We start from the raw sequence: 12935 nt of genomic DNA, 5'->3' as shown, positions 1-12935 counted from the left end.
ACACACACTGTGCTCTCTATTTACTACCATGTACTGTAGGGCTGTGACGGTTTGTGTATTCGTGCTGAACCTAGCGATCACAGAAACAAGGATTTTGCACATTAGGTTTTGCAAGTAAACTCTTATTTTGTCTTGTGTTCTGACAGGGAATTCAAAAAGTTTGAACAGGAAAAGTATGACGAGAGAGAGGGAGAGAGAGAGAGAGAGAGAGAGGGGAGAGAGAGAGAGAGAGAGAGAGAGAGAGAGAGAGAGAGGGAGAGAGAGAGGGAGAGAGAGAGAGAGAGAGAGAGGGAGAGAGAGAGAGAGAGAGAGAGAGAGACAGGGGAGAGAGACAGAGAGAGAGAGCTGCCTCTCTCACAGCTTCTAATACATTAATGTCTCGTCATGTCCATCAGCTGCTCATGCACATGCCTTCATCTTACATGCACGGCTGGTTTTTGTCTGTTGCGTCTTCTTGTCACACAGGAAACAGACTGAAATGTCAGTAACACTACAGAAATATCAGAAGAAAAACATCTCCAGGCTAAAAATAAAACATGTTCCATGTAGTTCTTCCTATATGTTCCTTTAAAGCCCCTAAAAAAAGACTCTTGTTATTTATGACTAAACAATTCAAACAATTACATTTGGAAACCTTGAAATGTATGGCGTTAAATGTGTGCCTCATTCCTGAGCGAGTAACTGTATGTTTGAGCACAGAGAAATACATTTTGCGAGCACATAAAAGTATGTTTTGGAACAGGAATTAACACTTTGAGCAAACAAAAACCTGTCCCGTGCTCAATAAATGTATTTGCATTAGGTTTGTGCAAAAGAAAAATCACATTGCCATGGCGATACATCGCTTGTACGTCTACGGCATCACATGGGAAAAGTAACTACATTTACATACTGGGAATCGATGTGGAATCGAATCTTGAGCCTGAATCGTGCACCCCTTATTTGCATGTTTGCTATTATCCATATTAACGTGCAATAACAACCCCTCTCGCGCAGTTTACTCACGTGCCCTCTCAAAAACTACAGTTGTTTTTTTTTACAGGCGTCTCCCTCGCTCTCAACTCTTTCCACTCGGCTCGACTCTTTGACACGGAACAGGTTTTCGTTTGCGAGTTAATTGCTGTTGAAAATGTAACGTCATGTGCTTGCAAAATGTAGTTCTCTGTACTCAAAAACATACAGTTACTCGCTCAGGAATGAGGCACATACTGTATGTAACGCTTAGGGCTGGGCGATATATCGACATTATATCGATATCGTGATATGAGACTAGATATCGTCTTATCGTAATATCGTGATATGACATTAGTGTTGTCTTTTCCTGGTTTTAAAGGCTGCATTAAATGTAAATGGCCTGTTCTTATATAACGCTTTTCTAGTCTTAACGACTACTCAAACATACGTACGTACGTGCTTTAACATAGTACAGGAACCATTCACCAGTCACACACATTCACACGCTGTGGCCGAGGCTGCCGTACAAGGGGCCACCTGCTCATCAGATAAACATTCACACACATTGACGCTCCGATGGCGCAGCAACTCGGGGTTCAGTGTCTTGTCTTGCCCAAGGTCACTTCGACATGGGACTGCAGGGCCAGGGATCGAACCGCCGACCTTCCGATTGGCAGGCGACCCGGTTACAGTAAGACTGTTCTAGCTGTTCTATTATCTGCCTTTTCCCCACTTAGACATTATGTCCACATTACTGATGATTATTGATCTAAAATCTAAGCGTGAAGACATTTTGTTAGAGCACCAGTTGTCAACCCTAGAATATCGCCGCAATATCGATATCGAGGTATTTGGTGAAGAACATCGTGATGTCTGATGTTCTCCGTATCGCCCAGCCCCGATAACGCCATAGAAAGACAGCATGATGGAAACTTTATGATGAATGAGGGTTCAACGCTAAGGTTTTGACTGGCCCCTATACAAAAAGTCCAGAGGAAAAACCCGGCAAAAAAAGTGTATGTACGGTAACAGGACGCAGGAGTTGTTTACCCGCAAGTTATTGTGAACAAACACGGTGATTGGGTTTATAAAAGAGACTCACGGTGGGAAACAAAGACAACCTCAGACAGACTAATGTAGAACAGACACATCCAGCGGTTGCTATAGAGCAGCCATGTACTTCTTGTTTATTCTTATTCTTATATATTATGTTTAAGTCAAAAAAAAAGTTGAAAAAAAAAAAAAAAGTCAAAAGCATCATAGTCCAGTCAATCTAACTAAAAAAAACAGATTGACTGGACTATGATGAAAAGCATCAAGCGCCAACTCAATTATTATTATTATTATTTATTATTATAACATTATAATAAATATATAAAATTATTTTTGATACGATGGCGCCCAAACCGGCCACTGGGTTGTTCCCCGGCTAGTCTATATCCACGACGTTCCACTTTAGGGATTGCTCCGGTGCCGCAGGAAATTCCGCCCGATGTCCATCATTTCTGATGTCCCGTCCCCTTCCTCTGTCTCTGTGTTGGCGTTCTAACCTCCGGCTGATTTGTGAGGACTATGGTTAACTGCTCCTCAGATCTCTGCAGGGTAAATCCAGACAGCTAGCTAGACTATCTGTCCAATCTGAGCTTTCTGTTGCACGACTAAAACATCTTCTGAACGTCCACACGTTCCACCAAAACCAGCTCCTTCCTGAGGCTATTTAGCAGAGGCACCGTGGCTCCGTCCGGAGCTTAGCCCCGCCCACGACGATTGGTTTAAACAAACAGACCGGTCCAGAGTTCTGAGTTAGGAATCCAACAAGTCCCATGTCAGAAAAAAACAAGTCCTGAGGGTACATTTACAATTATGCCTAACAGTGAAAGAATAATGGAAAGGGTTTCCAACCCAGCTAGTGACAATAAGAATAAAGGATTCTATTCTCTCTTTTAGCTGGTTTTTTTCTTCCCACAGTGTGAAACAACCAAGAACACTTAAATGATCTTCGCTGTTTGTTTCAAGTTCAGACAGAAACGGGGTCCACACGCCGGCTGTTTCGCCCCCACACATTCCTGAATGTGTCCCGACACGAGATAACAGCAGCTGTCTGAGCTGAACCTTCATTATTGCTTCAGTGATAACGCTGCTCCTGCAGACTGGGAACGCTGCTTTCAGAGACAGAAATCACCAAGTGGCTCTCACTAACTGACCTATTACCGTGGTTACTCCATGTTTGCAATCTTAACCCTGGAGTTGTCCTCCTGGCTCAAATGTAAGCCTTTTTTTAGACACAGTTTTTTTTATGTTTTTGTTGCTTTTTTCAACATTTTGCGTGCTTTTTCTGACGTTTTTGTCGCTTATTTTGATGTTTTCGGCACTTTCTTTTTTTGTGTGTGTCTGTGTGTGTGTGTGTGTGTCTGTGTGTGTGTGTGTGTGTGTCTGTGTGTGTGTGTGTGTCTGTGTGCGTGTGTGTGTGTGTGTGTGTGTGTGTGTGTCTGTGTGTGTCTGTGTGTGTCTGTGTGTGTGTGTGTGTGTGTGTGTGTGTGTGTGTGTGTGTGTGTCTGTCTGTGTGTCTGTGTGTGTGTCTGTGTGTGTGTGTGTGTGTGTCTGTGTGTGTGTGTGTCTGTGTGTGTGTGTCTGTGTGTGTGTGTGTGTGTGTGTGTGTGTGTGTCTGTGTGCGTCTATTTAAAATTAGAGGAACGTATGTTGATGGCTAATAACTAGGACTGTCAAACGATTACATTTTTTTAATCGCGATTAATCGCTGAAGTTCTATAGTTAATCGCGATTAATCGCATGTTTTATCACAATTAAAATTGTATTATTTAGCATTTCAGAACAGTTTTTAAGTACATAATAACAACGGAAAGCTGTTCTTACCAGTGGATCTTGATTGGGAATCAAATGAATGCAAAGAAAATGACTTTATGAACTTGACTATTATTTATTTACTGTAAACAAATGTGTGAATCTGTCATTATTCCACAATTCCTACAAGTCCCTAACCTAACTGAGATGTAACACTAACGCGTTGCTTATTCAGCACAAACTAAATGGTCCAAAAACCAGATGCCACAGCAGGACAATTTAACCTTTACATTTTTAACAAGGATTGAGAACAATTGACGGAGATGTAACACTAACAACCACCGTTAAGGCAAACGAGTGCAAAGTCCAGCCAGAGTCCATCTGGTGTTTAGTAACTCCTAAATAATGTAGATTCCTCACTGACGTCCAGTGATCAGCGGTTAATGAGACAGCGTCTGCAGCACCTTGCAGCAGTTCCAGTGTGGCTGCTTTCTCCGTGTCGTACAGGCTGTGTGTCCGTGAAAACTGCTGTCCCCCCCGACGGCAACGAGACGGGTCAGAACACGCCAACCGTAGTACGTCTTTAAGACCCGAGTCCTCTACGATGCCGTCAGGTCTGCAGTTAGTTGCCACCCATTTGAGCCCGCTAGCATCAAACTGCGTCACGTTAATACGCTTTGCTCATAGGTGGTAGCTCCAGCTTGACGTGCTTCGGTGATATTTTAATTCGGCTTTACACAACGTGCATATGGCTTTGACTCGTCTACGAGCCGTCCGGGAGTTGTTTTTTTTTTTTAAAAGAAAAGCGCCATCAGAAGTCTGTTGCTGCCGTCTTTCTCCGTGCCGGCAGCCTGCCTGCATTCTGCAGCAGAAGATGTGTTATGAAGAAGTACGGCAGCGCCAAAGGGTCAAAATAGTAGCCGTGAGGCACGACGCATCGTGATTAACGCGTTAATGCTGACAGCCCTACTAATAACAGATATGTCAGTTAAGTCAGGATAATGCTATAAAATTAAATAAAAACACCCCCAAATCAGTGATCTGATTCTTAATTTCAGTTGCAAAGAGCATTTTATGGAACCATCCATGTTATTTTTGGGTAATTTGGTTAAAGAAACTCATATTTCTGATATAGAAACTGAAAACAGGTCAAATTTGACCCGAGGACACCAGGAGGGTTAAAGTTTTCATATTCTAGTTATAATATTTATTATGTTAATAATATAATATTGCCGCCGAAGCTCCATATAATCTGAGTACTGAAGCCTCGAAGCTTTATTAATGGTATTGGGTACAGCCCTAGAAGTATGCAGGAGGGTTAAAACGTGACCCATAACCAGCGTTTCCTCTGTGTTGATGTTGTAGTGGCGGCCCGCCACGGCAAAATCTCTGCCGCCACGGTAACAGAAATAGGGTAGACGCACAATGTAGTCACGGTGGCCTTTTAAATGATCCTGCCAACATAATGCACCCCCCCCCGTTGGCTGCCGCTCACATTGCAATTTAACAACAAGTAGAACCATTCAGAGGTTATTGGACCCGTCCAGTTTAACAACAAGTAGAACCATTCAGAGGTTATTGGACCCGTCCAGTTTAACAACAAGTAGAACCATTCAGAAGTTATTGGACCCGAACCATTCAGAGGTTATTGGACCCGTCCAGTTTAACGCCACATACTCTTGTGTTGATGGAGTTTATTGTCAAAACGTTCCCTTTCTTCCGAGTCGACTATTAAACCAACAGCTCCACCAAAAACGTCACCGCGGTGGTCCGTTCTAATTGGACAACGTTCAACTTGTCAGTTCTGTCAGCTCATCGTCCTGATATCAAACATCTGGAAACATTCAAACGGTGAGTGAGTCACTGATATATTTCATTCTATACTTCTTGTAAAACTCATTTTGTAGACCTGTTGTAGATGTTTAGCCCTACAGTTCCTCAAAAAATACAGTTCAATCACAACTGAAAACATGCCTCATTGTGTGTGAATAGAGGTGAAGAAATATATATTTGTTTGCGGGGGGTTGTTGTTTGGACAGACCTGCCCCCACTGCTAAAAAAAATCCTAAAGGAAACACTGATGGCGGAGAGTTTTCGGTACCTGAGCTGTCAAACAGCAGCTGCTGGCAGGCGGAGGAGCTCTTCCAGGGACAGCTGTAAACGGCGCCTCTCTCCACAACGCTGCCGGTAGACGAGGCGTTCGCCCGCGGCGCTCCGACCAGAACATCTGAGCTGAGGAAGGAGAGGGGAGAGCTACAGTTTACACTCTTTGGTCTGAAAATAAAGGCAGGGTTTCCCCTCGAGGACTTAAAGCCGTTTCATGCTTCTTGCGGTCGGGGCGCTGCGGGCGGCCGCCAACCGCCCGGTCTTTCATAGTGATGGTGGCCAGAGCGGCTCAGGGGATCAGACCCTCGGCACCGCGCTCAACGCAAGAAGCATCATGCTTTTTGGTCGGAGGGTTTAGGGCCCTCCCTCAAGAAAATATCATGTCTTTCTTTGTCTCTTTCCTTCTGTCTGTCTGTTTTTTAATAAAAAAAAATGCAATTTCACATCATTGTGGACCATTATTATCATTATTATTATTATTATCACCATATCTGTGTCTAAAAAGCTAGAGCAGATAATAAATCAGAAAGCTTAAATACAAAACGTGCTAAAGAAGTAGGGCTGCAACTAACGATTATTTTAATAAATCGATTAATCTGTCGATTATTTTTTCGATTAATCGGATAAAAAAAAAAAAAAAACCATTCATTTACATCAACTCAATACATATTTACATACATATTTGTTGTTTTAGTTAATAGTTGTGTAAAGGTAAGTAACCCAAAGAGCAGATACAGACAACACACACGATAACGAGTGGATGGATAAGGAGTAAACAGCAGCACCAGAAGAGCTACTGGAGGGACGTTACGTTCCTCACTTCAAAACAGAACAAAGGTAGGATTCTGTAGTGACTTCACCCTGCTGTTGAACTCCCGTCCTCCTCATCAAGGACTCCAACATGTTTACGTTTTAGGTGCTGAATCCTCACCGTGGTGCGCCTGTGCCGCGCCATGTCGCTTGTGCTTATTTTGCACTTAACACGTTTTTTGATTTCTGTAGTGTGAAATGCTCCCACACCTTGGATGACTGAGGTCGGACTGATGTCTCTGCCTCCGCCGTGTGTTTCAGAACAACGTTACGGGTCTCTCCAGTCTCTCCGGTCTCTCTCCGTATTTCAACCCGGTCTCACGGCAGTTCGTGTAAATGTCACGTTATTTTTAATCTATCGATACGTGTTCACGGTAGAGATGTTCCGATACCGGTATCGACTCCGATACTGCCTAAAACGCTGGTATCAGGAAGTACTGGAGTTCATGCACCGATCAGATACCACGTAATAAAGCCCTAAAGAAAAAATACGTTAAAGTAGTTTATTTATGTTCTTTTTCCGTTATAACTGACTGTCAAACTGCAGAATAAAAGAACGTTCTGTGGCGTTCATGTTTCACAAAGAGTTTAACCTGAGCCAGACCGACAACAAAGATAGAAATAATATCACATCCATACAGGGATAGTAGTATACAGTTGTTATACATCATATCATCTATACAGAGATAGTAGTATACAGCTGTTATACATCATATCATCTATACAGGGATAGTAGTATACAGCTGTTATACATCATATCATCCATACAGGGATAGTAGTATACAGCTGTTATACATCATATCATCTATACAGGGATAGTAGTATACAGCTGTTATACATCATATCATCCATACAGAGATAGTAGTATACAGCTGTTATACATCATATCATCTATACAGGGATAGTAGTATACAGTTGTTAAAACATAATAAAATATATGACACACTGGTATCGGATCGGTACTCGGTATCGGCCGATACGCAAGTTCAGGTATCGGAATCAGTATCGGGAAGCAACAAAATGGTATCGGACCATCTCTAGCTCACGGGGACGTTTTTCTCGTGGTGGCCAGCACGAAATACCCTACGGGGAGAGGACGCCTCACACGCCGGGAGACGGCCAAAAAGGACGCCTCATATAGAGGGTTTTCACCGACGTCACGTTCTGGGCGGTGACCTGGATGCGCGGCCATATTGGAGGCACTCGGTGTAAACAACTGAATGGAGTAATGGAGTATTGTGCACTTTGGATACTTTAATACTTTATGTCTAAACAACAGAAAAGCTCATCAAAACGCGTCCAAGATGCAAAGGCATGGAAGGACTTGGACCACAAAAAAAGCCACGATATTTTGAGAAATGACTGAAATGGCTCCCTCTTCTTGGACCCATGGCGACCCTGATTCTTCCTTCAGTTGCATATCCCGATATAGTCCCCTACCTGGTGTTCTCACCGAGCCCGTACACAGCGGGAGACCTTAAATCCTCCAAAAGTTTGGAGGCTTATAACCAGATGGTGTGTGGATGGGTGATGGAGACGCAGTACCAAGTCATTACCGACCGTTGTGTTGTGAAGGCCAAAGTAAGTAACGTAATAACGTCTTTAATCAACCTAACCTTAACTGTGTGACATCATTGTGATACTCAAGGTGTAGCCAAGTGACTCTCAATCAATCATTTCAAAGACTGAACAAGACAGAGTTTTCCCTCGTAGATCCTGGTTGAGCGCCTTCTTTCCTCTGATAACTTCTGGCATTCCTCTCCCTGGTTTTTAATAACTTTTGGAAGTCGATAATATTCCAAATGTTTTTCTCGGTCTGACCTATTGGCACAACCTAAAACACGGCAATAATGAACCATTTTCCTTCCTTATAAAAGGTCTTCAGGGTGTCTAATATCAGGGACTAAATTACAACAAACATGTGGAATAAAAGGAGGTGTGGAGGAGATCATTTGTTTCCTGTACTCCTATCTTTTTAGAACAGATCCTCAGCAGGAAACAAGAACAGGAAAACTACGGCCACACGAGTGCTATGATGACAGATAGAGATGTTCCACTGAGACGCCGTGTCAAATGGAAATGAAAATATCAGCACTTGGGAACAAACCTTGTTCAAAAACAGCTTCAAAAGCGATTAAATAAAAGCTCAGACTCCATGAAATGGCTCAGTTTTCCTTTAAGTCGGCACGTTAAGAGAAGAAGCTGCTTAAAACACACCTTATATGTCCTGTTTTTACAGTTTGATGGTTACTTTTATGCACATTTCATTGTTTTTAACCACAAATGTCAGCTTAACATCTCAGTGCTGCGCTACAAGTACAAAGCATGGTACTTTACTTTCTATTTTTCATTTTATGGTACTTTATGAATGTGTACTCCAGTACATCTCACAGGGAAATATACTCTTTACTGCACTATTCTGTCTTTCTTACTTTCCTTGTTTCTGTCTTTCCATCTTTCTGTCTGTCTGTCGGTCTTACTTCCTGTCTTTCCTTCTTTCCATCTGTCTGTCTTCCTTTCCATCTTTCCATTTGTCTGTATTTCTGTCTGTCTGTCTGTCTATTCCTGTTAAAACATGCCCTGCAGGCTTCAGATAAAAGCTCAACATGTCCCCCCTAACCCAACACCGTCCTCGTCTTACTTCAGGTTGTTTGAGGGCTTGAAGAAGTCCACCGAGAAGCCGAAGTAGCTTCTCTCGGGACCGGAGAACACGGAGGGGTTGTCCACATCCAGGTTGAAGGAGCCGCCGCGATGGAAACCCAAACACAGCAGCACCATTAGTCCCAGAACCGTCCTGAATCCTCCTGCCTGCATGGCTGCTAATACTGAACACCTCCAAAGGGTTAACCGACCAAAACAACCGAGCAAGAGGCTGCCAGTGGAGTTAGCTAACCACCCACAGAGTCACTTTAAAATGATTTCAAATCTAACAGAAGCTCTCCTCCATTACCGCAGGGCGAAACTACACAAGTGCGTCATAAACCGCTACTTCCGGAGTTACTGAAGCCGTTTGTGACCGAAAAAGAGCCCACGTTCGGTCCGGTTCTGGCCGGCGGTCCGTTTGTCTGTTTCAACCGATGAAAACTGGAGAAACACGGGAACAAGCAAGGGGAGGGCCACGCGACTGTTATGCATAGAAGTGTGTCAAATTGCATTAAAACACTATAACGCGTCCGGTTCATCCCCTTCAAAACAAAAGCATCAAATAATCCCCTTTAAAAACAAAAGCATTAAAGACTGCTACATACTATATATATATAAGCAAAAGTAATTATATTTTGTTTTATTTTTGTTTATTTGGACAAACTTAAATATATCAGAATCTGGGTGGATTTTGAAACGGTTGTGTTAGGGCCCCCCTAGTCTCCCATTGCTCCGGTGCCGACGGAAAATCCGCCAGATGTCCGTCTCCTTCCTCTGTCTCTGTGTTGGCGTTCTAACCTCCGGTGGATTTGTGAGGACTATGGTTAACTGCTCCTCAGATCTCTGCAGGGTAAATCCAGACAGCTAGCTAGACTATCTGTCCAATCTGAGGTTTCTGTTGCACGACTAAAACATCTTCTGAACGTGCACATGTTCCACCAAAACAAGTTCCTTCCTGAGACTATTTAGCAGAGGCACCGTGGCTCCGTCCGGAGCTTAGCCCCGCCCACGATGATTGTGATTGGTTTAAAGAAATGCCAATAAACCAGAGCAGGTTTTTCTCCCATCCAGGAATGCTGTGTGGACTAGCCAGAAAGGTCTGGCAACGCAAGGCTACATTTAACCTGACAGCACATATATTATGCTTTTATTCTGAAGGTCAAATCGGCTTCCTGTGTTTTCCTAATCAACTTGACGCAGCAGATTTCTGACACACAACAGGAAGTTTATTCCGCCACACCGGACAGGAACACATAACAAGACATTTGATTCTGTAGGGTATTTTATTTTTTGTTTGTTGTGTTATTTTTCCTACCCAGTTTTATTTACTGCAGTCATGGGTCATCCCAAACCAAGTGCAGCTCAGGACAGTGAAAAACCAAGTCCTGTGAACCAATCACACATGTCCTTTAAATCCTAAATCAAGACAGACCGGTCCAGACTTCTGAGTAAAAAATCCCAAGTCAGAAAAAAACAAGTCCTAAGGCTACATTTACTGTACATAGCAACATTTTAAGCGTAGTTTTGAGCCAAAAGTGATCTCTGTGCACCAAGTGTTTTCATCTCCAGTAGAAGAACTATTCTCTAACACGCCCAACCCTCATATCTCATCAACATCCTGGTATACCGGGCATGAACAGGATGCAGCGTGGAGACTCCGCCCACTGCTGGTAGTTAGTATGGTAACGTTAGTAGCTTTAAGTCTCAGAGAACGAGACGTCGTGACCGATGAGACCCAATCAGGAGGAGAAACATTGGCGTCAGTGTCGGTGCTGCCAAAGGTCTCCGTTTGCGGCCGTTGAGACTGAAACACAACCCCACAGATTCAGAACCAAAACGGGTCAGGAAGTGTTTCCAAATGTCTCCGGTTTAGGGGCTCCGGAACACCAGAGCAGGGGGAATGAGAGGGGGGAAACACCAGAGCAGGGGGAATGAGAGGGGGGAAACACCAGAGCAGGGGGAATGAGAGGGGGGAAACACCAGAGCAGGGGGAATGAGAGGGGGGAACACCAGAGCAGGGGGAATGAGAGGGGGGAAACACCAGAGCAGGGGGAATGAGAGGGGAAACACCAGAGCAGGGGGAATGAGAGGGGGGAACACCAGAGCAGGGGGAATGAGAGGGGGAACACCAGAGCAGGGGGAATGAGAGGGGGAACACCAGAGCAGGGGGAATGAGAGGGGGGAACACCAGAGCAGGGGGAATGAGAGGGGGAACACCAGAGCAGGGGGAATGAGAGGGGGAACACCAGAGCAGGGGGAATGAGAGGGGGGAAACGTAGCAGAAGATATTCCTTTTTTAAATCAAGACCACAGTCCAGTCCATTCAGTCTGTTTTCAAGTCCTAAGTCTGAGGTTCTATTATCTGATTGTGACTTTACAGACAATTCATACTTTGCACGTGACGTCACAACTACTGGCTAGCGGGCAAGAACATCATTCTCCTAGCAACGAAACCTATGCTAATCAAGTATCTTGCCAGGACGTCGCCATTTCTACCATACGGAAGTTGGTGCGATTGGTTGCACTAACCGCCGAGGAGAGAAGCCGGGGTTATGAAAGGAGAATCCAGAGAGAAGACAACTATGGATACAGGCTATCAGACGTGGAGCCGTTTCAGGAAATGGGACCTGGTAACCTTCATACATCTGTGCAGTGATCATTTCATCAAAGGTATGATGTTTTGAGGACAGTCCCGAGTCCCGACAATAGCTGTCTCGGGACGCTAAAATGTCCCAGTTACATACATATTTTACAGTCCTTCCAGAAAAATGCCATGAGTGGTTGTCCTCTTGGAACTGCCGTCAGGAGAGCCTGTGCCACAACAGTGTTTCAGCAATCACTGCAAAGATGCCATTGCAAAGCTACAGCAGGGGTGTGACGACCTCAGGGAGGAAACCGATCTAGGAACACTGGACGAACAGGCTTCAGCAAATGATGATCTAAAAGGGAAAGCACTGACTGGACTCCCCACGTTTGCCAAGCTGCAAGTAGTTTTATGTAGTGTTATTTTATGTCTTCCGACACACGCAACCCTCTCTCCTTTCCAACAACTTCTTTTAACTCTTATGAGGATGAAAATGAACCTGTCCCTTGCTCTACTTAATGTTCTCTTCCAAATCTCGATAGCGACAGCTAGCAGAACTTTCAGAACCACCCTTGACATGCTACATGCGAAGCTTGTTCCATCATTGTCCCACATGAAATCACAACTCTGAGTTGTTGCTTTTTTATTTTTTATTTATTTGTCTACAGTATAAACCCCCAAGCAGTCAACAGCTCCGATGCACACCGAGCTGAGGGCTTTTCGTCTTATTTGGCCATGAGCTGCTCTGAATCACTGCTACAATGAAGTGTGCACTCAAGAATGTGTGGCAGCACTCCCATGAGATCCCCAGGAGGGGGGAGGTTAATGTTTGTGTGTGTGTGTGTGTGTGTGTGTGTGTGTGTGTGTGTGTGGGCGGGGGTGTGGACTACAAAGAGTGGGTGGTGTAACACATACAGTGTGTAGATATGTAGATGCTGTAAAACATCAAGATAAACATGTACGCCTGGTTAACATGCCGTGGTTACATTGTGTGTGTGTGTGTTGTGTGTGTGTGTGTGTGTGTGTCTGTGTGTGT

The 12935-nt window shown here is 44.1% G+C and overlaps 1 protein-coding gene across 1 annotated transcript in view; it reads right to left on the bottom strand.

Annotated features, from left to right (window-relative positions):
- itgav (integrin, alpha V) overlaps positions 1 to 9818 on the bottom strand; it is a 51280-nt gene extending 41462 nt beyond the window's left edge. Inside the window, 2 exon segments of the mRNA XM_078262746.1 lie at positions 5858 to 5988; positions 9314 to 9818. Coding sequence (XP_078118872.1) covers positions 5858 to 5988; positions 9314 to 9486 — 304 coding nt within the window. The 5' untranslated portion in view covers positions 9487 to 9818.
- Positions 9819 to 12935: the final 3117 nt, after the last annotated feature.

The sequence above is a fragment of the Sander vitreus genome, chromosome 11 (genome assembly GCF_031162955.1).
Source record: "Sander vitreus isolate 19-12246 chromosome 11, sanVit1, whole genome shotgun sequence".
NCBI lineage: Eukaryota > Metazoa > Chordata > Actinopteri > Perciformes > Percidae > Sander > Sander vitreus.
This window is presented reverse-complemented; position numbering and strand designations above follow the sequence as displayed.